At 44.7% G+C, this 27,742-nt stretch overlaps 1 protein-coding gene across 9 annotated transcripts in view; it reads left to right on the top strand.

Moving 5' to 3' along the window:
* The window catches only part of trak1a (trafficking protein, kinesin binding 1a), a 224,102-nt gene that overhangs the window by 157,853 nt on the left and 38,507 nt on the right, over positions 1 to 27,742 (top strand). For 7 of the 9 annotated variants that reach the window (XR_013495641.1, XR_013495642.1, XM_078199636.1 and 4 more), the window contains one exon: positions 22,747 to 22,823. Coding sequence is in view for 7 of the 9 variants with exons in the window: in XM_078199636.1 (XP_078055762.1) it covers positions 22,747 to 22,823 (77 nt within the window). In the remaining 2 variants the exon portion in view is untranslated. Of the gene's footprint in view, positions 1 to 4,471; positions 4,554 to 22,746; positions 22,828 to 27,742 lie in introns of those variants that run through there. The other 2 variants (XM_078199644.1, XM_078199630.1) reach the window with 2 other exon arrangements.

The following is a 27,742-nucleotide window of genomic DNA, read 5'->3' as shown; positions in this document are numbered from 1 at the left end:
GGAGAATGAGTCCCTATGCATTGATGTCACTTCCAGCAGATGTAGATGAACCACAGTAGGGGTTCAACTGGTGATGTTAAACCGGATGTTAGTGTAGCCACTAGCACACTCGGGATTGTTCCATAAGTGCTGCCCAACTGTGTAATTACATCTAACCACAGACGTCAGCCCCCTTTTCCTCCTCTGGTACAGTATAAATTGTGGTCGTTTGAAGTCCTAATGAGTGCAAGATGAAAAACTTGGGCAACATGCCTCTCTTTCCGGCAATATTCACGTTTTAAAGCTAGATGTATGGATGTGCATTACTGACTCTAACTGAGAGAGACCTAGCTTCACGTAGTCGGGTAAGGTAGATGCTTGCTTATGCTAATGATTATAACTGTCCTGATTGCTTTACTGTTAAACTGAGAAGTGTGCGCTCTCGGGGGGCTGATGGGACTGAGGAATATGGAGAATCTAATATGAGGCAAAATATTTTAATACGTTTTTTTCAAGTTTGCATCAACTGGCGAAGTCTATTTTAATCATCACTAATTTAAAAGCAAATTTAGTTTTTGATCTAACTAACCTATCTTTTTCACATTGTTAACATTTTATAAAAAGAGTCTGACCCAATTGAAAAGTTTGTTTCTGTAGTGTCAAATTATGTTTTCAGTGTACGTGTTGGAAATGTATATTGGAACACTTCTATACCTGAACTGTTCTAATATAGGTGCATAGAATAATCCTATATGTTCTAATTTGGGGTGGCACAGTGGTAGCATTGCTGCCTCACAGCGCCAGGGATCCAGGTTCGATTCCTGGCTCGGGTAACTGTAAGTGTGGAGTTTGCATGTTCTCCCTGTGTCTGCATGGGTTTCCTCCAGGTGCTCCGGTTTCCTCCCCCAGTCCAAAGATGTGCAGGTTAGATGGATTGGCCATGCTAAATTGCCTCTTAAGGTCAGGGGGATTAGCTAGTGTAAATGCATGGGGTTATGAGGATAAGGCCTGGGTGGGATTGTAGTCGGTGCAGACTCAATGGGCCGAATGGCCTCCTTCTGCACTGTAGGATTCTATGATTCTATGTTTCTATATTGACCATTGGTTGGGAACCGAACTCAGCCAGCTACCTAAATACTCAGGCTACAAGAGCAGGTCAGAGGCTGGATATTCTGTTACGAAGTCAGGAATTTGATGGAATGCTTGCCTTAATGATTGTAGCACCAACAGCAGTGAAGGAAGTACGACATCATCGAGGGCAAACCAAATCCTTTTGTTGTGCACTCCATCCAGCACCTTAAACATCCACTCCCTCCGCCACTGACATACAAGTGGCAGTGGTGTGTGCCACCTACAAGATTCACTGTGGCAACTCACCAAGGTTTCTCCAGCAAGCACCTTTCAAACCCACAGCCTCTGCTACCATGAAGGACAATGGCAGCAGTTGCAGGGACATCAGGTTGCACCATATCCTGATTTTGGAAAATTTATATATATACATCAACATTCCTTCATTGTTGCTGGGTCAAAGTCCTGGGACTCCCTCAGAAACAGCCTTTGGGAGTGCCTTCACCGTATGGACTGTAGTGGTGTAAGAAGGTGACTCACTGCCATCTTCTCAAGGTCAATGGGATGGGTAATACTGAGTACAATGTTGGTAAATGTGAAGTCATCCATTTTGGTAGGAATAACAGCAAAATGGACTATTATTTAAATGGTAAACAATTGCAGCATGCTGCTGTGCAGAGGGACCTGGGTGTCCTTGTGCATGAATCACAAAATGTTGGTAAGCAGGTGCAGCAAGTAATTAAGAAGGCAAATGGAATTTTGTCCTTCATTGCTAGAGGGATGGAGTTTAAAAACAGTGAGATTGTGTTGCAACTGTACAAGATGCTGGTGAGGCCACACCTGGAGTACTGTGTACAGTTTTGGTCTCCTTTCTGGCACTGGAAGGGGTGCGGAGGAGATTCACTAGGTTGATTCTGGAGTTGAGAGGGTTGGCTTATGAGGAGAGACTGAGTAGACTGGGGCTATACTTATTGGAATTCAGAAGACTGAGGGGAGATCTTAGAGAAACATATAAGATTATGAAGAGGAATTAGCTCAAAATAAGGGGGAGTAGATTTAGGATTGAGTTGAGGAGGAACTTCTTCACACAAAGGGTTGTGAATCTGTGGAATCCCCTGCCCAGTGAAGCAGTTGAGGCTGTCTCATTGAATGTTTTTAAGGCAAGGATAGATACAGTTTTGAACAATAAAGGAATTAAGGGTTATGGTGAGCGGGCGGGTAAGTGGAGCTGAGTCCACAAAAAGATCAGCCATGAGCTTATTGAATGGTGGAGCAGGCTCGAGGGGCCAGATGGCCTACTCCTGCTCCTAGTTCTTGTGTTATGTTCTTAATAAATGCTGACCATGCCCACCTCCCATGGATGAATGAATGAAAGAACAAATTGTAGTTTAAGCTGATTTAATTGTGGCCGGGTCTGTCGGGTTTCTACCTGTAGGTTTATCACCAACAGAAGACATGAGAGATTTGTTGTTGTGCAATTAAAATAATGCTATGTTTGCACACTTGGCAACCTGACTGGTCGGGAACATGTATTTAACCAATAGTTCATTGGCTTTTGCAGATGAGCGTGGGTAACTTGACAGCTTAGCCTGGGGGAGGGTGGGGGCACTGAAGCCCATGGGGGGACTTAGCCCATGAACTGATGATGTCAAAAATAGCCCCAACACCCCTTGAGAGAGTCTTCAATCTCTTAAAAGCATTGGCATTGTGCTCCCTTTTGAAGGGGACACCTTCGTACGAAAATGTGCAGGTTCAGTTGGCAGTTAGGAAGGCAAATACAATGTTAGCATTCATATCGAGAGGGCTAGAATACAAGAGCAAGGATGTACTTCTGGTGCTGTATAAGGCTCTGGTCAGACCCCATTTGGAGTATTGTGAACAGTTTTGGGCCCCATATCTAAGGAAGGGTGTGCTGGCCTTGGAAAGGATCCAAAGGAGGTTCACAAGAATGATCCTTGGAATGAAGAGCTTGTCGTATGAGGAACAGTTGAGGACTCTGGCTTTGTACTCATTGGAGTTTAGAAGGATGCGGGGGGTTCTTATTGAAACTTGCAGGATATTGCGAGGCCTGGATAGCATGGACGTGAAGAGGATGTTTCCACTCATAGGAAAACCTAGAACCAGAGGGCACAATCTCAGGCTAAAGGGACGATCCTTTAAAACAGAGATGAGGAGGAATTTCTTCAGCCAGAGTGGTGAATCTGTGCAACTCTTTGCCGCAGAGAAGGCTGTGGAGGCCTGGTCATTGAATGTCTTTAAGACAGAGATAGATAGGTTCTTGATTAATAAGGGGACCAGGGGTTATGGGTAAAAGGCAGGAGAATGAGGATGAGAAAAATATCAATGGTGGAGCAGACTCGATGGGCCGAGTGGCCTAATTCTGCTGCTATGTCTTATGGTCTTATGGCCCTAAAAACAAAGGGCTGCAAAATAACTTGGTACGATGAGTGTGACCTTGTCGTTGTACAAAGTACTTCACCATTGAGAGTGGCTGAAACACTGGTTAAACAATGAACCAAGGCTGCACTTGTATAAATACATTGCCAACTCGCTGGAGGGAGTTGACTAAAAGCAGTAATCTTTGTTTGTTTTTGCTGTAAATCCTCCTGGTGACAGACCTGTGACATTCGAGGCAAAGATCCTTGTGCATTAAATGAATTTATGAAGCTGTAAATCATACAATGAGAGTGCTTAAGGAAATAATAATCCCCTCTAAACAGCAATAATTTACTAGTATTAAATCATGCAGTGATTGAGGAAATAATAATCCCCCCTTTAACTGCAATAATTAAATAAATAGCATCTCAAAGGTTTTCAAATCCAAATTCCATTTATCACCAATATAGGCAGATGGTTATTGGAAATATAAATGAACAGTATAGCTGTTGTAGGGTGGGTCTTGTTTGCAGCACTTAATACACGCTTCCTCGTAGGGTTGCTATGGCATGTGGATGGGGCCATTTTACCTTTGTTCATAGGGGTGATATTTTATGAGTTTTGAGTTCCAGACTATGTTGAGCAAGCTCAAACAGCATTTGGGGGAAAAAAAAATTATCACGCAGCAAATCATCTGGTTGTTGTTTAATTCATCTGAATCTGGTTCCAACGGCTGCAGATATTTCTTTATATACATACAGTGCCAGATTGCTAGTCTCCCCTCTGCCTGTCTGTCTTGTCTTCGAGCAGTGGGTTATCCACACCTGTCCTGTTGCCAACCTGGCCACACACAGCAATGTAGGTGGCTGCGTCTGGAAGATGGTCTTCGTGTCGGGCGAGGGGAAAATGCAGTGTTTCACCAGGCACCTATTTTTCAAGGATGCAGGGGATGGCACCGGTTTCTGGGCAGTGTGCAGACTGCCCTGTTAGCTTGCCGTAGAGCCTGACCATGTCTGCAGTGGAGGAACTCTCTCCTGAGAAATGCTTAGAAAGCTGCCCTGCGAATGAAGCGAACGGTAGCAGCAGTCACTTTGGTTTTGAGAATGAACAATGGCTCCTATTGGAGGAAGGTATCACAATTTTCTTCTCTTTCTTACTTTGACATAGCCTGTTCTCTCCTCCCCACCCCCACAACTCCTAAATTGATCTGATAATGTTCTGTTGTGAAATAGAGAATTTCTTACTGCAGCAGGTGGTTCAAACGTTGCCATGGGGCAATTTTGTTTTCATAGGAGTGATTGGAATGTGTTTCTAGCCATTGTTTACCTTTTGCTGTGCGACCCCTCACCCTCTACCCCATCTTCCCCCACCCCCTCCCCCTAAACCCACCCCCGCCCCTCCCCCAAGATGTGAGGGTTAGGTTGATTGGCCATGATAAATTGACCCTAGTGTCAGGGGGATTAGCAAGGTTAAATATGTGGGGATACGGGAATAGGATGGTCGGTGCAGACTCGATGGGCTGAATGGCTCCTTCTGCACTGTAGGAATTCTATGGTTCCATGATCTTATGATCTGAAAATCTATTCCTTAAGTTACAAGTTCTAATCTCATATACACGCAGAATAATAGCTCCATCTCTAATAGAAATCAAAAGCTTTGATTATGGTGTTCCATCACTAGCAGATTTAGTTTCGCTTATTTATTAGTGTCACAAGTAGGCTTACATTAACACTGTAATGCAGTTACTGTGAAAATCCCCTAGTCGCCACACTCCGGCACCTGTTTGGGTACACTGTGGGAGAATTTAGCATGGCCAAATTTTGCATGGGTTTCCACCGGGTGCTCCGGTTTCCTCCCACAGTCTGAAAGACGTGCTGGTTAGGGTGCATTGGCCATGCTGAATTGTCCCTTGGTGTATCCGAACAGGTGCCAGAGTGTGGCGACTAGGGGATTTTCACAGTGACTTCATTGCAGTGTTAATGTAAGCCTACTTGTGACACTAATAAATAAACTAAAAACAATGCACCCTAACCAGCGCATCTTTGGACTGTGGGAGGAAACTGGAGCACCCGGAGGAAACCCACGCAGACACGGGGAGAGCGTGCAGATTCCGCACAGACAGTGACCGAAGCCGGGAATCGAACCCGGGCCCCTGGCGCTGTGAGACAGCAGTGCTAACCACTGTGCCACCAATTTATTTGAAGCTTCAAAACCCACGATTGTGCTGGATTGACCTTTGACATCTCTGCCTATTTTTGAGGTGCGTTTATACAATTCTGCTGTTTGTATTTGGAATTGCCTTTCCCTGACCGTTTGAAAAACACACAGGTATAGGTAGTCCATGTCCAGCTACGGAACTGCAGTGGTTGCTACCAAATGTTCCCAGCAGTCCCACGAATCTTTTCAAGGTCCGCAACGTTCAAGTGGTGATTTTTGCCACCCACCAACCAAGAAATTGTGCGATGGATGCTGCCCATCACTTGTTACCCGACCTCTGAATAGATTTTGTTCTTTAACCGGAGCAGTGTTTGGCAAAGTGGATGATGTGTCGGCTTTGGTTTGTGAACCTGCATTGGCGGCACAGTGTTTTCTTTTGGAGACGGTTGTGAGATTAGAACTTGTAACTTAAGGAACAGATTTTCAGATCATAGGATCAGTGAATCATAGAATCCCTACAGTGCAGAAGCAGGTCATTCGGCCCATCGAGTCGGCACCAACCACAGTCCCACCCTATTCTCGTAACCCCACATATTTAACCTCCTAATCCCCATGACACTAGGGTCAATTTATCATGGCCAATCAACCTAACCTGCACATCTTGGGAGGAGGGGGGGGGGGGGGGGTTGGGGGGTGTTAGGGTGAGGGGGGAAGATGGGGCTGAGGGTGAGAGATCACACAGCAAAAGTGAACAATAGCTGGAAACTTATTCCAATCATTGCTAAAACAAAATTGCCTCAAGATCATTGTTTTAATAAAAATTAAAATAGCTACGTAAGCTTCGTGACTAGAGTAGATTTGTTTTTTCAAATTGTGGGATTGTGGTTGGTGCAGTCTCGATGGGCCGAATGGCCTCTTTCTGCACTGTAGGATTCTATGATTCTATGAAATCAATCAACCAATAATCTGTTAAGATTTTTTAAAAAATACTAGAATTTGAGATGCGCCAATAGAATGTATTAGTTCTGGTATAGGGGGAGAAAGAGCTTTTTTATTCATCAGTGCGATGAGGGTGTAGATAGCAAGTCCAGCATTTATTGTCCATTCCTGGTTGCCGCTGTGAAGGTAGTGAGCTGTTTTCTGGAACCACTGCAGTCTACATGGCGTACATGCTCGCAAAGTGCATTTAAGGTGAGAGTCCTCGAATTTTATCCCAGTGGCGCTGAGGCAAATGCGGATATCCTGACTTGGGAATACAATGTTTGACTTGGAGGGGAACTTGCAAGTGGTTGTGTTCCCAAGTGCTTGATGCTCTTCTCCTTCTATGTGGTGGAAGTCATGCGTTTGGAAGGTGCTGTCAAAGAAGCCATGGCAAGTTAATGCAGTGCTTTGTGTAGATAGTACACACTGCTACCATGGTGCACTGGTGTTTAAGATGGTGGATGGAGTGCCAATAAAATGGGCTACTTTGTTTTGAATATTGTCGCGTGCTTTGTCTTGAGTTTTAAAAAAAAAAGCTAAATCTTCGTGTATTCTGTTTCAGTCGAAATAATGCTTCAGGAGTGAATGCATATTTGTTTTGCATCCTGTGACTATATTGCATATTTCCCAGTAACTTGTGTTCATTACATGTGTAAGCATCAAAACCTTTAGAAAAACTAAGAAGTTCAGCATTACAAATTAAGAGGTACAACAATGAAATTGAAGTTTAAGTTTCTTTATTAGTGTCACAAGTAGGTTTACATTAACACTGTAATGAAGTTACTGTGAAAATCCCCGAGTCGCCACACTCCGGTGCCTGTTTGGGTTCACTGAGGGGGAACATTAGAATGAGCTGCGTCTTCTCAGAATATGGCTGATTCCCATCGATGTTGGTCTGTTGGCTGTGCTTTGAGGTGTGAGGTTTGGAGGTAATGAGGTTATTTGGTGTGCACTCTTCATGATCCATCTCCAAGGACTTGGTCCAGGTTGAAAGATGCTCATGAGAAGTAAAGGCTAAGTCACCATATTCCCAAATAACCATAGGCTGCTCTCCCCATTTTGAGGGGAAAGGTTGACTGGTGGTCTACCTGAGGATCGCCACATCTCAAACACGGGACAAGCTTCAGAATAGCCTCGGCTGGTACTGCAATTGAACCCGTACTTTTGTTGTTACTCTGCATCACCAGCCAGCTGTCCAGCCAATTGAGCTCCCCGTCTCTGGCTTGGGATAGCAGAGTCAAGCTCCATATAGAACTGGTCTTTTTCCCCTGCCATGGCGTACAGTGTTGGAGCATACATACTCGTGTGGTTAACTGGCCCTGTTTGAGTTGACACAAATGGAGAGAACACGTTCCGAATCCTCTTCACAAATGGTTCAATCACTGAGATTAGTGAGTCCCCTACGGTGAAGTCTATACCCTGCTCGTGTGTTACTGTCGAGCATCAAGTTGGTTCTAGCTGTGTTGCACGTGATGTTTATCAGCTGCAAGTTTGTCTATTAATCGTGTACACATGGTCCTGACATTCCAGTTTGCCAGTTTGAAGAGTTGGCACCTTCTTTCTCTCTGTTTAATTTGTTTGCTATGGATTTGATTTGTTAAGCAGCAACTCTAAGCTCCCAGCACCCGTTGAGCTGCTGGGCTGTGACGGGCTGCCTGACCTGAGCTGGGCAGTGGTGGAGTTTTGGGACATGGTGGTCCCTCCCACCATTGGACACATTGTTGTGTCTGTTCTCTACACCAATCGAGTTGGGCTTAACACTAATAACTGTTGTCTCCTGTGTTGTATTAACACTCTGCAGCGAAACTGGGGTGTCCTCTCCAGGGTGCAAACCTGGGCAAAGCTTCTGGAGATCCTGAACTGCCCAAACGTCCCCTCTGATTGGGTCCAAAGGAATGCAAAGCTCCACATTTGGCACCTACCTGATTGCAGAAATTGCCAGAAAAATTACATATTTAGAGCTGTCAACCTTTGGACTCCACTTGAGATTTTTTTCAGAGATTGCTCCCTTAGCCTTCAGCTCTCCTGAGACACAAGGCATTGGAGCTATTCCCCTATAACTGGGAGTTTAGCTCATGAGTATCAGGCTGTGTCCACATGTCCGTGGGCCTGTGCACTAAGTGTGGAGGTCAAACCTTCTCCGAGTTCCTCTGAAACTTTATCCTGGGGCCACCAGGGACCCAGTTTCCACATGTCACCACAAGGAGGGACTTGCTGATGGACAAGTTGTGTACTGACCATTTAAGACTTGCACAATTGGCCCTTCTTTTTTCCCTCTTTTTGTTTCCTTCTATTCCAACCAAAAAACCCAATTCAAATTAAATCCAATTTATGGTCCCCATGTGAGGGACAAACCAGATCCAAGCTGGCAAGACATTGCATCCCATCTTGGGCTTGATCAAACAATTTCCAAGCTGACAGGATGAGGCATTGTGCCCCCTCCCGGGCTTAATCTAACCCCTCATCTTAGCCAGTAGGCCGAGATGACTTTGAAAAATTGCATCAAGTAAAGCCTCGATTTACTACCCTCATCCTTTGCTCTACCCTAGCCTGGGCAAACCACCATCACAGGTTGGCACGCCCAGAGCGCAATGGGCTAATCTTGTCCCCCGCCTCATCATGGTTTCACCAGATAACTGCATTGCTGTCCGTGAGCAGTGCTGGTTGAAAAGGTGAGGCTGACCAACATACGCAAGCAGAAAGCATGCTAACCCTCTTTACCCACACACTAGACATGTCACACTGTGTCTAACAGGTCAATGGGATGAGCCTTGTTTGAGGACGGATACAGAAATTTTCTTAATGGTTGGCCACAACATTGTGGTTTTTTTTTTCCACGATCAGGAACAAGTCCAGTCCTTCTCCCTGCTTGAACCAGAATTCCACCTTACTCGTAAAAGACCTTTGAGATTTCCTTTTGCCATTCTGCCAATCATATCCAGCTTGAAATATAGCCACTGAAACAAAATTTCCTCAGTGCGATCTCGTGTGAAATCATTCCCAACAAAGTTGTTGCAGTGACAGAGTTACTGACTGCAATCGTTGGAAATGAAGTGTGTGAATTATTTTTGATTTGATTTATTATTGTCACATGTATTAGTATACAGTGAAAAGTATTGTTTCTTGCACGCTATACAGATAAAGCATACCGTTCATAGGGAAGGAAACGAGAGCGTGCAGGATGTAGTGTTACAGTCATAGCTAGGGTGTAGAGAAAGATCAACTTAATGCAAGGTAAGTCCATTCAAAAGTCTGATGGCAACAGGGAAGAAGCTGTTTTTGAGTCGGTTGGTACATGTCCTCAGACTTTTGTATCTTTTTCCTGACGGAAGAAGGTGGGAGAGAGAATGTCTGGGGTGCGTGGAGTCCTTGATTATGCTGGCTGCTTTTCCGAGGCAGTGGGAAGTGTAGACAGTGTCAATGGGTGGGAAGCTGGTTTGAGCGATGGACTGGGCTTCATTCACGACCCTTTGAAGTTTCTTGTGATCTTGGGCAGAGCAGGAGCCATACCAAGCTGTGATACAACAAGAAAGAATGCTTTCTATGGTGCATCTGTTGAAGTTGGTGAGAGTTGTAGCGGACATGCCAAATTTCCTTAGTCTCCTGAGAAAGTAGAGGCGTTGGTGGGCTTTCTTAACCATAGTGTTGGCATGGAGGGACCAGCTTGTTGGTGATCTGGACACCTAAAAACCTGAAGCTCTTGACCATTTCTACTTCATCCCCATTGATGTAGACAGGGGAATGTCCTCCACGACGCTCCCTGAAGTTGATGACTATCTCCTTTGTTTTGTTGACATTGAGGGAGAGATTATTTTCGTTGCACCAGTTCACCAGATTCTCTGTCTCTTTCCTGTACTGTGTCTCGCCATTGTTTGAGATCCGACCCACAGTGAACATACACAAACACTGGTTGTTCCTTTACCGTGTGTTATTCTCTGACTCTGTGGGAGTATTTAATAAGAGACGAATTTGAGTGCACAGGATGCATCAGTAAATTTCAAAGGAAATTGAATATCATCTTGAAATGGAAACATTTATAAAGCTAGGGGGAAAGAGGTGGGGAAGTGAGACTAATTGGACAACTCCTTCAAATTGCAGCCACAACAGACAGAATGACCCCCCCCTCCTGTGTTGTAACAATCTGATTTTTCTGAATTATTCAATTACTGAAGTTTGAGGGCTGTTGTAGACACTTCGCTCGATTGCAGATTTGAAATGCTGCTGTCAGCATTCTTGACGAAAGGTAAACTGGGAGATGAAATGGAACTGAAGTTAGTCCAAGGATGTGTATATATAAATATATAATTGAGGGTTTTCAGTGAGGAGTCTTTCTGATTTGGCTAACTCCAGGAGTTATCATTAAAGCAAAGTGGAGATCAAAACAGAAAATGTGGAAAAACTCAGCAGGTCTGCCAGCGTCTTGTGGAGAGAGAAACCGAGATGATGTTTCGAGTTCAGGATGACTCTTCATTGGAACTGCTATAGGCATGTATAGGCACACATGGTTCTTATAGGCACACTCGGTGGCTTGTTTGTCACGTACCATGGTTATTTTTGTTGTGGAGGCATAAACGTGGATTCTGGCACACCCATGTAATTGCACTTTGGGCCAAGTCCAGAGTGTGTGTGTGTATGTGTATGTGTGTGTGTGTGTGTGTATATACAATTGCGTTCATGCATTTACACATTTCTGCTTGTGGTGTTCTAATATGCTGAATCAAAGGCATAAAAAATTATAATCAGTAAAAATAATACTGACTAATTTATATCCCACAGGATGTGCAAGAGGGGACTTTTATCTATCAAGTTTTATTGATTTGCAGTTTTAGATTTCTGACACAAGAGAATGTGTAATCTGTACTTATTGGATTTCTCTGTTACATAATGATGGAAAATTAACATGTTTAAAAATTGGTGAGATATGTTCATTGTCACGTAAACAAAGCAGGAAATAACAGCACAGTGTGCTTGAGGTGCTTTATTGCAACAGATATCTTGATGGGCAGTGAACACTATGTAATGGATGGTATGATATATAATCTTTTAAAGCATGAAAACAACTAGATTGAATAGAACAGTTAAACATTAATAAGACCATTAGACATAGGAGCAGAATTAGGCTACTCAGCCAATCGGGTCTGCTCCGCCATTCAATCATGGCTGATATTTTTCTCATGCCCATTCTCCCATAACCCCTGATCCCCTTATTAATCAAGAACCTATCTATCTCTGCCTTAAAGACACTGAATGACCTGGCCTCCACAACCTTCTGCGGCAAAGAGTCCCACAGATTCACCACTCTCTGGCTGAAGAAATTCCTCCTCGTCTCTGTTTTAAAGGATCGTGTCTTTAGCCTGATGTTGTGCCCTCTGGTTCTAGTTTTTCCTACTGGTGGAAACATCCTCCCCACGTCCATGCTATCCAGGCCTCGCAGTATCCTGTAAGTTTCAATAAGATCCCCCCTCATCCTTCTAAACTCCAATGAGTACAAACCCAGAGTCCTCAACCGTTCCTCATACGACAAACACTTCATTCCAGGGATCACTCTTGTGAAGTCCTTTGGACCTTTTTCAAGGCCAGCACATCCTTCCTTAAATATGGGACCCAAAACTGCTCACAATACTCCAAATGGGGTCTGACCGAGCCTTATACAGCCTCAGAAGTACATCCCTGCTCTTGTATTCTAGCCCTCTCAACATGAATGCTAACATTGCATTTGCCTTCCTAACTGCCGACTGAACCTGCACGTTAACCTTAAGAGAATCTTGGACAATAACTGCCAAGTCCCTTTGTGTTTCTGATTTCCTAAGCATTTTCCCATTTAGAAAATAGTCTATGCTTCCATTCCTTCTTCCAAAATGCATAATCTCTCATTTTTCCACATTGTATTCCATCTGCCACTTCTTTGCCCACTCTCCGAACCTGTCCAAGCCCTTCTGCTTCCCCCCTGCTTCCTCAATACTACCTGTCCCTCTACATGTTTTTGTATCATCTGCAAACTTAGCAACAGTTCCTTCCTCCAAATCATTAATGTATATTGTGAAAAGTTATGGTCCCAGCACTGACCCCTGAGGCACACCACTAGTCACTGGCTGCCATCTTGAAAAAGACCCCTTTAGCCCCACTCTCTGCCTTCTGCCAGTCAACCAATCCTCTATCCATGCCAGGAGCCTACCCTTAACACCATGGGCACTTAACTTATTTAACAGTCTCCTATGTGGCACCTTGTCAAAGGCCTTCTGGAAATCTAAATTAATCACGTCCACTGGTTCTCCTTTATCTAACTTCCTTGTTACCTCCTCAAAGAACTCTAACAGATTTGTCAGACATGACCTCCCCTTGACAAAGCCGTGCTGACTCAGTCCTACTTTATCATGCACTTCCAAGTACTCTGCGATCTCACCTTTAATAATGGATCTGAAGAATCAGCTCTGTTTTATAAAAAAAAATATGAAGGCAGCTACTGTGATGAGGAGCAAAATAGTGTGAAGGTTCCTGTCAGAAATAGGTGCGGTTTCTGCGCACGGTGTTCTGGAATGTTGATCTGATCTCGGTTGTTGTATAATAGGAAGGTTCCTCGTTGAAGCAATCTCGTCCCCGGTCAAATTAAAAACTGCGCGTCAGAAACGCACGTCGACGGAATTCCCGTGAATCGCTTCTCTTGTTTCACAGACATCTCTGTTGTTGAATTCATGGCTGAGTGGTGGCAAAATGGTGTTGGGAGTCGCCGGGGAAGGGAGGGTGGGAGTTGAACATGTGCCCTCCACTACAATGGCGAGAATAGCAACAGCCTGACCACCTACCAAACAGAGATACAACTCTCACAACACCAGGTTAAAGTCCAACCTGTTTATTTGGTAGCACAAGCTTTCAGAGGGCTGCCCCTTCATCAGGTGAATGCCTGGTGAAGGGGCAGCGCTCCGAAAGCTCGTGCTACCAAATAAGCCTGTTGGACTTTAACCTGGTGTTGTGAGACTTCTTACTGTGCCCAGGTTAAAGTCCAACGGGTTTATTTGGAATCACGAGCTTTCGGAGCGCTGCTCCTTCATCAGGTGAGTGGAGAAGTAGGTTCACAAACATGGCATATATAGACAAAGACACAATTGCATGACAATTACACCCCAGTCCAACGCCGGCTTCTCCACATCATGTCAAACAGAGATGGGCAGCCAATTAAAGGGATTAATTGGCTTATTGGTGGACATTTTGCACCACAGCTAGGATTTTATTAATTTTGGATTGGAAACCCCACCCCGCACCCGAGCCTTCCTTTCCGAAAGCTCCCCAGCTCTCGGAGGGGCCTGCCGATGGCAATGGCCATGCTTCCGGCTGCCTTTCTGATTGCTGAGGTCAGCCTCTCTGGCCCCAGCATACAACATGATCATTCCCACCTGCCTCTGAGTGCTTCTTGACATCAAGGTGCCTCTGTCAATGATAAGGGTGAGCCCTCTGATTGGGCTGGCAACACCGAGGCTGTCTGCAGCCTTTAATTGGATGGTGGGCCAATTGGTGACTTCTTGATTGGTCGCTGTTGGTGAAATCACCCCCGTGGTCCTTCCAGCATGCACTGCACACGCACCACAGACATTCTCTCTTCCACTTTCTCCCGTTGGGAAGAAGATACAAAAGTCTGAGGTCACGTACCAACTGACTCAAGAACAGCTTCTTCCCTGCTGCTGTCAGACTTTTGAATGGACTTGCCTTGCATTAAGTTAATCTTTCTCTACACCCTAGCTATAACACTGCATTCTGCACCCTCTCCTTTCCTTCTCCCCTATGTACTCTATGAATGGTAGTGCATAGTGCGCAAGAAACAATACTTTTCACATGGGATACAGAGCAAAAATGAATCAAATCAAATCAAAAAGTTTGGTCAAAATTTCCAAATGACTCTAGGATGCAACTGCTTTGATTGGTGACGTTTAACAGTGAAATTCAAAAGATAAAAGGACAATTTCCCATCCTAAAGTTACAAAGTAAAATATCAAATGACTGATGTTTTTATTATGGCTCCATATGTCATTGGAATGCAATCTGTTCATCTAGCGCCACTCCCCACTTTTAAGTTAACGTCATTTGGACACCTGAGTTTCTGTCATAGATGAAGTCACAGACTGATTCATCTGAAGTTGGGCTAAATTGCAAGGCCGGTAAAGCTGTAGTAGAATGGACATGATCACATTTTGCCGTGTGCAGTTAAGTAGACTGTCTGCAGCTGTTCGTGAAGTTGGTTGAAGCTCTATCAGGCCCCACGCGTTCTCCAACTCCCGCTCTCCACTTCCCTCTTCCCCCTGCTTTCTGAGTAATTCGTATTTACATGGTGGTGGTGGTGAGATGGCCTCAAACTCATTGCATGCAGAACAAGATGGTTACGGTCAACATTGAAACATTGCTCTGCATTGGGTTCATATTCCGGTTTCCCTCCGGGTTAATCCATGACCCTGCAAACCCCCACTTTGGAAGAAGGATAGTGTGCAAGAGAATTTATTTATCTGAACTCCTCGTGGCCACTTAATTTGCATGAAGATAATCCACGCAGCTAAGTAGCATAGGTGATGAAGCTAACTTTTTTTTCGTGGCTGTTGAAAGTGCTGAGGCTCTCAATTAAGGTGACATCTCAGAACAGAAAAGCAAAGCCTCCTGCCATTGCCACAGCTTGAAGTGAGCACCATGGGGTAAATGGACCACCTCCCTTGTGACATGGTATCAAATGTTGTTTCATAGCACGTAAGAAGCTCGACATTGTTCACCAGCTGAAACATTCACCCCCCACCCACCCCGCCCCACTACTCCACTGGCTGCATGTTTGCACTCTCCTCTGCACAGGGGCAGTAGTGTGTATCCATCTGCAGGATGCACTGCAGCAACTCACCAACTGAATTCAACAGCACCTTCCAAACCTGCGACCTCTACTGTCTAGAAGGACAAGAGCAGCATGAGAACTTGGAAGTTCTTACCCCGCACCCCCCCACCCCCCAAGCCACTTACCATCCTGACTTGGAAATATATTACCGTTCCTTCAAGGTTGCTGGGTCAAAATCCTGCAACTTCCTCCCTAACGGCACTGTGGGTGTACCTACACCATGTGGAGTCCAGCGATTCAAGAAGGATTTGATTTATTATTGTCACATGTATTAGCATACAGTGAAAAGTATTGTTTCTTGCGCGTTATACAGACAAAGCATACCGTTCATAGAGAAGGAAAGGAGAGAGTGCAGAATGTCGTGTTACAGGGTGTCACCACCTTCTTAAGGACAGTTAGGAACTGATGATAAATGCTGGCCTAGCCAGCGATGCTTGCATCACAAGGGAGAACAGAATAGAAGTCCTGCAAAATGCCTTGAGGTGTTTTTTGTTAAATTCTAATGATGCTATATAAATGCAAGTTGTTGTTGTGCTACCTTCAAAGATGTGGAGATCAACTTGAACATGTCATTTTCTTGGGTGTCAGGCAGCAATGTAAATGGTAGGGCCACAGATGGGGCATGCTGTTAAACTGCAAGGAAGAAGGGAGAGCATTGGAAACAAGGAAAACGACGGAATACAAAAGCAAAATATTGGAAATCTGAAATAAGGATGTAAAATCCTGGAAAATCTCAGCAGGTCAGGCAGCATCTGAGGAGGGAGAGTTCAGGTCAATTTCAGGAATTTCAGGTCAATGACACAAGAACACAACAAATAGAAGCAGGTATAGGCCACTGTGGCACAGTGGTTAGCACTGCCGGTCTCACAGTGCCAGGGACCTGGGTTCGATTCCAGCCTCGGGTGGCTGGGAGCTTACACATTCTCCCCGTGTTTGCATGGGTTTCCTCCGGATGCACTGGTTTCCTCGCACACTCCAAAGATGTGCAGGTTAGCCCATGGTAAATTGCCCCTTAGTGTCAGGGGGACTAACAAGGTAAATAGGCGGGGTTATGGGGATAGGGCCTGGGTGGGATTGTTGTCGGTGCAGGCTTGATGGGTTGAATGGCCTCCTTCTGCACTGTAGCAATTCTATGATTCAAGCCCGCCCCGCCATTCAATACAATAATGGCTGATCTATGCCGGCCTCAACTCCTTTTCTGTGCATTTCCCCATCGCCCTCTATTCCTCGATCTATCAAATATTTATCCACCTCCATTTTAAATACTTCTAATGATCCAGCCTCCACCACCCTTTGGGGCAGAGAATTCCAGAGATTCACCACCCTCTGCGAGAAGAAATTTCTACGCACCTCAGTTTTAAATGACCAGCCCTTTATCTTGTAGCGATTGTCCCCTTGTTCGAGACGGTCCCACCAGTGAAAACATCTCACCATCTACCCTGTCAAGCCCCCTCAGGATCTTGTACATCTGAATTAAGTCACCCCTCACTCTTCAGACCCAGACTATTTAGTTTCTTTTGATAAGACAGCCCTCCCAACCCTGGAATTAGCCTGGTGAATGACCTTTCCGTCGAAAACAAAGTAAGACTAGAGCTTTGTTTTTAAAGTTTTGCTGATGCTTTTCATCCCTGCCCTATCCCCGCCCCCACCTGGCCCAAATTCACCGTGAAAGATTGCAAAGGAACAAAGAAAGGAAGCTTTTCGTTATCTGATTCAGGTGCACAAGCATTTTATTTAAAACTGGTTTATACCATCCTTAAATTTGAATACTGAGAGTCTTTTACATACGCAGTTCTGTACCATATTGTTTACAGGGTTAGGTGGCACAGTGGTTAGCACTGCTGCCTCACAGCGCCAGGAACCTGCGTTGAATTCCAACCTCGGGTCACTGTCTGTGCGGAGTCTGCACATTCTCCCTGTGTCTGCGTGGGTTTCCTCAGGGTGCTCTGGTTGCCTCCCACAGTCCCAAGATGTGTGTGTTAGGTTGATTGGCCATGCTAAATTGAACCTAGTGTCAAGGGGGTTAGCAGGGTAAATGCGTGGGGTTACGTGGGAATAGGGTCTGGGTGGGATTCTGGTCGGTGCAGACTCGACGGGCCAAATGGCCTCCTTCTGCACTGAAGCGATTCTATGATTCAAGCCCGTCCCGCCATTCACTACAATCATGGCTGATCTATGTCGGCCTCAACTCCTTTTCTGTGCCATTTCCCCATAGCCCTCTACTACTCAATCTGTCAAATATTTATCCACCTCCATTTTAAATACTTCTAATGATCCAACCTCCACCATTCTTTGGAGCAGAGAATTCCAGAGATAAATGTGTGGGGTTACGGGAATAGGACCTAGGTGGGATTGTGGACAGCACAGACTCAATGGGCCAAATGGCCTCCTCCTGTACTGTCGGGATTCTAAGAAGCTGGTCAGTCAGACTGAATCTATCAAACCGGGTCATATAAAACAGGTGTTAAAGCCACAGTGTCATGTAATGTTTGCCCCTCACAGGATACGCAGCCAATTTACTAAGGCATCTTCCTTTTCAAAACGCTATCCAATCCCAAGAGATTTAATTATCTGAATTCCCTCCGCTTGGCCAGGGTACGTTTCTGTGATACATTGCCTGCTTTGTGCTAACTATTTGGTCATTTGTTCTTTCCCTTTTTCTTACAAGTCAAAAAGACAAGGTTTGCACTGTCTTGGACTGGCACTTAGTTCTGGTGGGTTTTAAAAAAAAACCAACCTGTTAGATGGTTTGAATTTGGATCCGCTTGCGGCATCTGAAACTGATTATACATCACTTACAGACGCTATCAATTTGAAGCCAACCTTCCCCATTGTTTGCCTCTTGCTTTCGTTCGGTTTCAGCTTGTTAATTTGCAATCTGTGGTGTTGGTTTCCATGTGAACAGTGTTGCTTTGTGAATGTTGTTGAGGCGGTAATGAGTAAAGCTATCTTCTTCCTCCTCCTCCTCCCTTGGCTTCTGAGTATCGCTCGCATTCAATAACGCGGCCAGGAATTGCTCCATGCTCTCCTGCTGGCATCTGCATCCCACGCATCTGTATGGAGAAGGTAGCCTTATCTCACTTTGGCATATGTAGATGAGTGTTCCTCCCCAGTGAGGACTGACTGTGCTCTAACAGACTCCAGGTGTCATTTCAATGAGATGTGAATACGTGGGTGAGAATTTGGTGCCCATTTGGAGGCGGCATTGCTAGCAGACAGGTGTTGTGTTTCCTGTTGCCAGTTCTGATTCACGGCCATTTTTGTAAGAGGCTAGATGGGACATAGGGTTTAATTTGATTTATTATTGTCACATGTATTCGTATACAGCATTATTTCTTGCGCGCTATACAGACAAAGCACACCGTTGTGGAAGTTAAAATGCTCAGATTTTTAAAAAACCATGCCTTCTTTGTAACAGCTTGTGAGAATGTTATCAGTTGCGGACCTTTAAGGGAGCCTGTCTGCTTTAGACTAATCTTCTCTTGCCTAGCCCTCAAAACATTCTGCTTTTTGACCTTCACCAAAGGGTGAACTTGACCAGATTTTTTCCATAACAAATACCAAAGGCGAGATATGGGGATATGCTATGCAAATGAAGGATTGACGGAAGTCAATTTTTCATCGAATGCGAAAGGGCGAAAAGCCAGGATTTAACTGGCAAATATGTATGTTAATGAAGGATGTGAACAAAATGCTTGTTGCTGATTTGCTGTAATTTACTATAACTGATGTGTTGTTTCTCTGTAACGTCAGAACCACTCCTGCCATTTTGATGGAGGGAGGGGAGTTCTCCTTGTGCACAAGTAATTAAAGACCTTGCATTGGATGTATGGTGTCCAGTGCTGTTTGTATTAAAGGTCGACTAAGTGTGCCTAAGATTGCTGGTACCCAAGGATCTCTGACTCCAGCCATAGGGAAGGAAAGAAGAGAGTGCAGAATGTAGTGTTACAGTCATAGCTTGGGTGTAGAGAAAGATCAACTTAATGCAAGGTAGGTCCATTCAAAAGTATGAGAAGCTGTTCTTATGTTCCTACCTGCCCACAAATGGAGGGCAGCTTGTTTGGTCTGTTGAAAAGCCAATTCAGGGAATTGTTCACAGGCTAACAGAAACCTTTGAGCCAACCTACGGCCCCCAGTGATGTCTGGAATCTGACACTTGCCTGAAGGTAGCCTCCTGGTAGCAGATCAGAGGGGACCAATGCTCTAGAATCACTTTGAGGTCTTAATTGGATGTTGAGCGCACACTACAGTCACTAATTGACCAATCCTGCAGAAACCCGCTGTGGGCTTTCTGATATGACATAGTGTGGGGTCAGGATTTGTGGTGAACCATAGATGGTTACCACTATGGGTACTTGTACATATGTTACTCTTGTTACTGTTGGGGTTAGGGTTGGGGTGTTCCACCTGTTATCATTGTTTATGTGGTACACTCCGTTTGGCTCCGCCTTCTTACAGGAGTATAAAGGTCACTGCTACTTCCTAGTAGCCCTTAGTCTGGGATAGTATTGTTAAGCAGTATGCTCTATTCTTGTTGTGAATAAAAGCCTTTATTCCCGGGTACGTCCTAGCCTCCCGTGTGAATCAATCGCGCATCAGGATCCGCATTTGATCCCAAGGTTGGGGGTCCCGACGCTAAAAGGAAAATCCTTGTTTGTTTTTATCATTCATTCATGGGACGTGGGCATCACTGGCTGTCCCAGCATTTGTTGCTCATCCCTAATTGTCATTGAACCGCGTGGTTTGCTAGGTCATTTCAGAGGGCAGTTGAGAGTCAACCACCTTGTTGTGGCTCTGGAGTCGCACGTAGGCCAGACCAGGTAAGGATAGCAGATTTCCTTCCCCAAAGGACATCCGCAAGCCAGAAGGGTTTGTACAACAGTCAACAATGGTTTTGTGGTCAGCATTAGACTTTTAGTTACAGATTTCTTTTATTGAATTCAAACTTGGTCATCTGCTCTGTTGGGGACATGTGTAAGAAGTCTCACAACATCAGGTTAAAGTCCAACAGGTTTATTTGGTAGCACAAGCCACAAGCTTTCGGATCGCTGCGCTCCGAAAGCTTGTGGCTTGTGCTACCAAATAAACCTATTGGACTTTAATCTGGTGTTGTGAGACCTCTTACTGTGCCTACCCCAGTCCAACACCGGCATCTCCACATCATGGGGACATGTGTGGCATACAAGACCATAAGAAAAAAGCAAGTGATATTTTAATGCAGAATTAACACATTGATATAGTGGTACAAATTTGTATTTCTTTTGATGTCGACCCATTGTGAGCGTGAGATATAACTCTGGCGTTTCTGTGCCTAAAAAATGAAATTTTAAGATGTGAAATTTTAAAAATATTTCAAACTGATTTATAACTTAAAATTTGAAATTAATGTTTTTTTTCCACTTGCAACCCTTTTAGGAGACAATTTCTGTATTTTAAATCAATGCGAGCATCTTGAGAATTGTTCATCTTATATTAACTCTCATCTTGATCTTGTGCATAAGTGTGACACTAGAAGCATGGGATTCTTGGTTATTAGAGAACTTTACTCCGCTAAATTGACCCTGAAAGATCTGGACCGAGATTCACCAGCAAGTATTCAAAAGGAAACGGGTTCCTGTTGGGCAATGCAAATAAAATATAATGGATTAAGGTAGAATTGGATGCATCTGGAATTTATTTGTCCCGCCCTCCCGACCCCTCCAAGCCCTTTAGTTGAATCTCAACAGAGTGTAAAAGTGAATTCTCTTCTTCTTTCGGTACTTTTTGCTCCTTTTTATATTAAAAATCCTTGGCAGAATTAATCTTGCTGCATTGTGCTGATATTGTCTTCACATTGTGGTTTTCTAGTACAGAATACCCATTTAGCACACAGGAGCTTTTAAATTTCATCACTGTTCATGAACGCCTGATTAGCGACTGCTCATTAATTCCATTCACAGCCATGTTGGATGGATGGCTGACATTATTTTTAACATATTGTTTTATTGTTCTATGTAAACGCCGCAGCTTTTATTCTTTTAATCGCGCTATGATCATTTTGACTAGCTTGTTGAATTGCTAACGGCGCAGCCAACCGTGAAGGTGACTTTTTGCTGGAACTTCCGATTTTTGACAACATATCCAATTAAATACTTAATTGAATTGGGCGACGACTCTTTTCTTTTGCTGAATCGCGACTCTCAGACCAACTGCAATTACGCCTCTCAGCTGCTGGGATTAGGGAAGCGTGGCTGGCCACTGAAGGTATTTTGTCAGCACGGATGATTTAGCCAAAGGGGGCATTTGCGTTCTCTTGTCGATGTGCTGCGTGGCCCCTTGTGCCGGAATAGCGAAACTCCCAATATAGTTGCATGTTGACCTAGTTTAAGGTGATGTGTGGAGACTACAGCTGCATTTAGGTCACTGAAAATGTGGAATTGTCACGTCAAGATCTGTTCAGCTAAGTGTTATTTGCCACTGGCAAATTGGAGCTTATTTTGGAAACATGATGCTCGTGTCACAAGGTCCACTTTCATTGCTGATAGCAGTCATTGTTAGAAAATTTGACTCACTTTGTGCCTTTTGCTCCTTTTGAAGAATCTGATAATCAAGGTAGTTTTTCGAGCAGACCTCAAACAATAGCATTTTACTGTCCTATTATTCTTTGCCAATATTTTGTTTCATATTCCGGTACATTATAAGGATTTTGGAGGAATATAAGCGAGGCCTATCAAGTTTCCCATCATATGCTGCGGTGTCTCACAAAGATTTCTGGCAGTGACCATCTCATTTTTTTTTCCGTCTTCCATTTTGAAATGACTGTCTCTTGCGATCAATTTCCAGTCAGCTGTGGCATTATTGAAATGGAGCTCTAAATTGGCGTGCTATTCCTGCAAAAGGGTTATGACAATTGCATTATTGATGAACGTCGTTATAATTGACCATGCCGGAGGTATTATTTGAGAGCTTCACTTGGATAATATGTCTTCGCTCTGGGTTGTACGCAGCCCTCTTGCTGGGTACAGTTGAAAGTGCCTTAAATTTGCATCAAAAACAGAAAATGCTGGATAAAATCAGCAGGTCTATGGAGAGAGAAATGGAATTGACGCTTCAAATGCATACGGCTCTTCAGAGCTGAAGAGAGGTGTAAAGAGGGGGAGGCAGTGATATATTGGTATTGTCACTGGACCAGTAATCCAGAGGCCCAGTAATCCAGAGGCCCATTCTCTTGGGTGAATTCCGGTCAAAGTCTCTGATCATTGAACTTGTTGTATTTGTATGTCAGCCGAGTTCTTTGCATTTGTGCCAGTGGCTAAAATTGTTGATGTCTTTCCTTTTTGCAGTTCTATGTGCTGAAAGAGTGGGCCAGATGACTAAAACGTACAATGATATAGATGCTGTCACCCGTCTGCTTGAAGAGGCAAGTGTTTGTTTTTGAACTTCTAACCATTGGTAAATGCAGTAGCACCAAGATCCTTCAGTGTGGTTGGCGCCAAAGCAGTGAGTTAATTGGGTTAACCATTACATCCTCATCAAAAGCAGCCGCCAAAAAGCTCACAAAACCGTCTTGTGCTCCATATTTCAATTTCAAAACCTGAACATTCTCAATGAAAGGAGGAGCAGTAATCCTGAGCTGTATAAAAGAATGTGGTGAAGAGTGCAATGAGTGACTTGACACCATAATTGAAACAGGAGACGAGCTATCGATTTCTTGGTCGAGGTTAAAATACAGATTTTTCATAGAATAGAATCATACAGCACAGACGCCCTTCGGCCCATCGAGTCTGCACCGACACATTACAAACACCTGAACTCCTACCTAATCCCACCTGCCAGCTCTTGGCCCAAAGCCCTGAGTTTTATGGCATGCCAAGTGCTCATCCTGATGCTGCTTAAAGGATGTGAGGCAACCCACCTCCACCACCCTACCAGACAGTGCATTCCAGACCCTCACCATCCTCTGGGTAAAAAGGTTTTTTCTCACATCCCCCCCCCTCCCCTAAACCTCCTGCCCCTCACTTAAACCTACATCCCCTCGTGACTGACCCTTCAACTAAGGGGAATAGTTGCTCCTTATCCACTCTGTCCATGTCTCTCATAATCTTGTACACCTCGATCAGTTCACCCCTCAATCTTCTCTGCTCCAACGAAAACAACCCAAGCCTAAGTAATCTCTCTTCATAACTTAAATGTTTCATCCCAGGCAGCATTTTGGTAAATCTCCTCTGCACCCTCTCCAGTGCAATCAATTGTTCCGATAATGTGGCGACCAGAACTGCACACAGTACTCTAGCTGTGGCCTCTACTTTGGCCACACCAAAGTTTTATACAACTCAAACATGACTTTCCTGCTTTTGTAATCCATGCCTCGATTGATAAAGACAAGTGTCCCATATGCCTTTTTCACTACCCTACCAACATGCCCTTTCGCTTTCAGAGATCTGTGGATAAACACGCCAAGGTCCCTTTGTTCCACAGGACTTCCTAGTTGTCCTACAGTTCACTGAATACTTCCTTGTCTAATTACTCCTTCCAAAGTTTCTCACCTCTCACTTTTCAGGGTTAAATTCCAATTGCCATTTTACTATATTTTATTTAACATTGGGGAGGTCATGTGGCATAATGGGTAGTAATCTCACCCCAGGACTTGATGTGCACTAATTGCTAGATCAAACAGATTGCATATCAACCTGCAAATCCTTCCACCACACATCAGAGACGGGTGGTGGAGTTAGAGTGGGACAGATTCCTGGTCAAGCCACATGAATGGAAAGAAAGTTGGAACCTCTGCCATCACTATCCATAGCTCCAGATTACAACATGCATGGGAAAAGTGTGTGTTTATAAAGTTTATTTATTAGTCACAAGTAAGGCTTATATTAACACTGCAATGAAGTTACTGTGAAATTCCCCTAGCCGCCACACTCCGGCGCCCGTTCGGGTCAATACACCTAACCAGCACGTCTTTCAGAATGTGGGAGGAAACCAGAGCACCCGGAGGAAACCCACGCAGACACGGGGAGAACATGCAAACTCCGCACAGACAGTGACCCAAGACGGGAATCGAACCTGGGTCCCTGGCGCTGTGAAGCGGCAGTGCTAACCACTGTTACCGTGTTGCCATAGCAGCACAGGCTCATGAGTGAACTGTAACATACCACCACGTATCACATTATTTCCTGATGCTTTGCTTGTGCACGATGTGCTTGATGGGAGGTCCAGTTGGTGTAAGGGGGAGCGAGAGCAATCTTGAATGAAGAGATGATAGAGGCTTTTGTTAGCTGGGCAGTGCCAGGCACGAGCTGGGCAGAAGATTTTGGTGTCGGCACTCCAGGTGAGAATGGCTGGATGACGGGAGTGGCTGGGCATGAGGTAGAACTCTGAGAAGAATGAGGGAGGTGCAGGCGAGCTTGTGTGAGGGATTATTGTGGGACAATGGTTTACTGTCATTGTGGTTTGAAAGGTTTTGCAAAGTGTGGGTTGCATGAGCCAATGTTGGAATTTGATTGTTGTGTGGTTAGTTCGGGGCATGGCAATTTGACAATCTCTCTGACCTAAGTATAGACACTGGGCTTTAAATAGATGATTGTTTGTATGATGTATGGATAAGAATGCCTGTCTGATATAGCCGAACTGGACTTTGTTGTATGAAGGGGCGGCATGCTGCGCCTCAGCGCCAGGGACCCGGGTTCGATTCCCGGCTTGGGTCACGGTCTGTGTGGAGTTTGCACATTCTCCCCGTGTCTGCGTGGGTTTCCTCCGGGTGCTGTGGTTTCCTCCCACAGTCCAAAGATGTGCAGGTTAGGTGGATTGGCCATGATAAATTGCCCCTTAGCGTCAGGAGATGAGCTAGGGTAAATGCAGGGGTTATGGGGATAGGGCCTGGGTGGGTGCAGACTCAATGGGCCGAATGGCCTCCTTCTGCACTGTAGCATTGTATGATTCGATGAAGCCTTTCTTGCTGTCTGACAGAATATGCTGGAGAGGCAGGTGAAGCGATGGGTGCAACAGGACTGGTCTCGTGTCATTTCAGACAGGGGTCAAGGCAGCAGTTCAGCATTCTACCCTATAGCTTGAGAGCTAATGTTACGAAAGTCATTGTGGTGAACCATCGTTGGTTCCCACCAGGTAGTACTGAGCCAGGGTCTGGCCAGTACTATGAGTCTGTATATATGTTGCTGTTGGGGTTAGGGTTGGGTTGTTCTACTTGTTACTGTTGGGGTTAGGGTTGGGCTGTTCTACCTGTATTATAGTTATTATGGTACATCCCAGTCGGGCTCCGCCTCCTGGGAGAGGTAGAAAGGTCACTGCTCTGTCTGGGACCCCTCAGTCTGGGATCGTGTACTATATATGGTAGCTTCATTGTAATAGTAAATAAAATTGAGGCTCGAGATGCTCAAGGAAATAAAGGCTTTTATTTACTATTACAATGAAGCTACCATATATAGTACACGATCCCAGACTGAGGGGTCCCAGACAGAGCAGTGACCTTTATACCTCTCCCAGGAGGCGGAGCCCGACTGGGATATACCACAATAACTATAATACAGGTAGAACAGCCCAACCTTAACCCCAACAGTAACAAGTAGAACAACCCAACCCTAACCCCAACAGCAACATATATACAGACTCATAGTACTGACCAGACCCTGGCTCAGTACTACCTGGTGGGAACCAATGATGGTTCACCACAGTCATTGTGGGCTTTGGCTGCAGTTTCCTGTATGTGGGGCAATTGATGCTAAATCGAAGTAAAGTGAACTAATGAAGTTGAGTTTTCTTTTTGTTTAAAGTGCAAAGAATCTGGGACATGCTTAGTGAGCACATTCCAAAGTGTCAATGTTTGAGGGTATTTCCAGGATTATCTTTCTTATCGGTGGCCTTTGACATTTACTTTTAAAGAGAGCTGGTTAATTGTGCCATTTATTTTTTATTTCCTCCTTTAACTTGCTGTGCTTTTGAAAATGTATAATAGTTGTACATAACTTCGCATATTTAATTGTGAAGTTTCAGCACTGACTATGATATTGGCAAGTGTGACTTATTTCAGTTTTTGATACATGGTGAAGTTAAATGTCATTCAATCATTTGTGTTTCGAATCTCAATTAGATTGTTTTTCTTACCAGACCTAACAAACAGCTTTTATGTAAAATTCAAAAATTAACAAGATTGTTTGGATCACTCAGAATATAGAATCCCTACACTGCAGAAGGAGGCCATTCAGCCCATTGGTTCTGCACCGACCACAGTCTCACGCAGGCCCTATAACTCCACCTATTTACCCGAGCTAATCCCCCTGACACTAGGGTCAATTTAGCATGGCCAATCCACCTAACCTGCACATCTTTGGACTGTGGGAGGAAACCTGAGCACCCGGAGGAAACCCACGCAGACACGGGGAGAACGTGCAGACTCCACACAGACAGTGACCCTAGGCCGGAATTGAATCCGGGTCCCTGACGCTGTGAGGCAGCAGTGCCATGGTGCTGCCCTATAACATGAACTTGTCATGTTAAGAAATTATATGAATAATCTGTTTCACTGGAACATATGTCGTGAATGGGGCAATTAGTTTAATTTACTAGTGTCAGACGTAGGCTTACATTAACACCGCAATGAAGTTACTGTGAAAATCCCCCAGTCGCCACACTCCGGCGCCTGTTCGGGTACACTGAGGGAGAATTTAGCACGGCCAATGTGCCTAACCAGCACGTCTTTCAGACTGTGGGAGGAAACCGGAGCACCCGGAGGAAACCCACGCAGACATGGGGAGAGCGTGCAGAATCTGCACAGACAGTGACCCGACCGGGAATCGAACCCAGATCCCCGGTACTGTAAGGCAGCAGTGCTAACCACTGCCACCGTGCTGCCCTGTTAATGTTCTGCTTTATGAGCTAGTGGGTGGCTCTACTCGAATCTTCACCATGTTCAGTTTCGTTATCTGAAGAGATTGTTTATTATTTAAACTTGAATGTAATAAGATTAACCAGTAAAGCAAAAAAGCTGTTATGAAGGTGTACGTGGACGTAAAATATTCTATAAGTGTTTTCGAAACACTTGTGAGAAGTGAGATGAACGATGCCAGCTTGTCATCTGGCAGTCCCGTTTTTGACCACCTGACCATAAGGTCATAGATGCAATGACTGAAGACCCTGCCCTCAGGAACTCCTGCGGTGATGTCCAGGGGCCGCCGAAAGCCGCAACCACCTCTAAATACTATAAATGCCTTTAATGTTATGAAACTTCCAGAGATGCTTCACAGAAGCATTATAAATTGAGTATGACATCATGCCACATAAGCAAACATGAGGTCTGAGGAAAGAGGTAAGTTTTAAGTG

Source organism: Mustelus asterias, chromosome 2 (genome assembly GCF_964213995.1).
Source record: "Mustelus asterias chromosome 2, sMusAst1.hap1.1, whole genome shotgun sequence".
In the NCBI taxonomy this organism is placed as follows: Eukaryota; Metazoa; Chordata; class Chondrichthyes; order Carcharhiniformes; family Triakidae; genus Mustelus; species Mustelus asterias.
The sequence above is the reverse complement of the archived record's forward strand: the minus strand, read 5'-3'. Positions and strand labels throughout refer to the sequence as shown.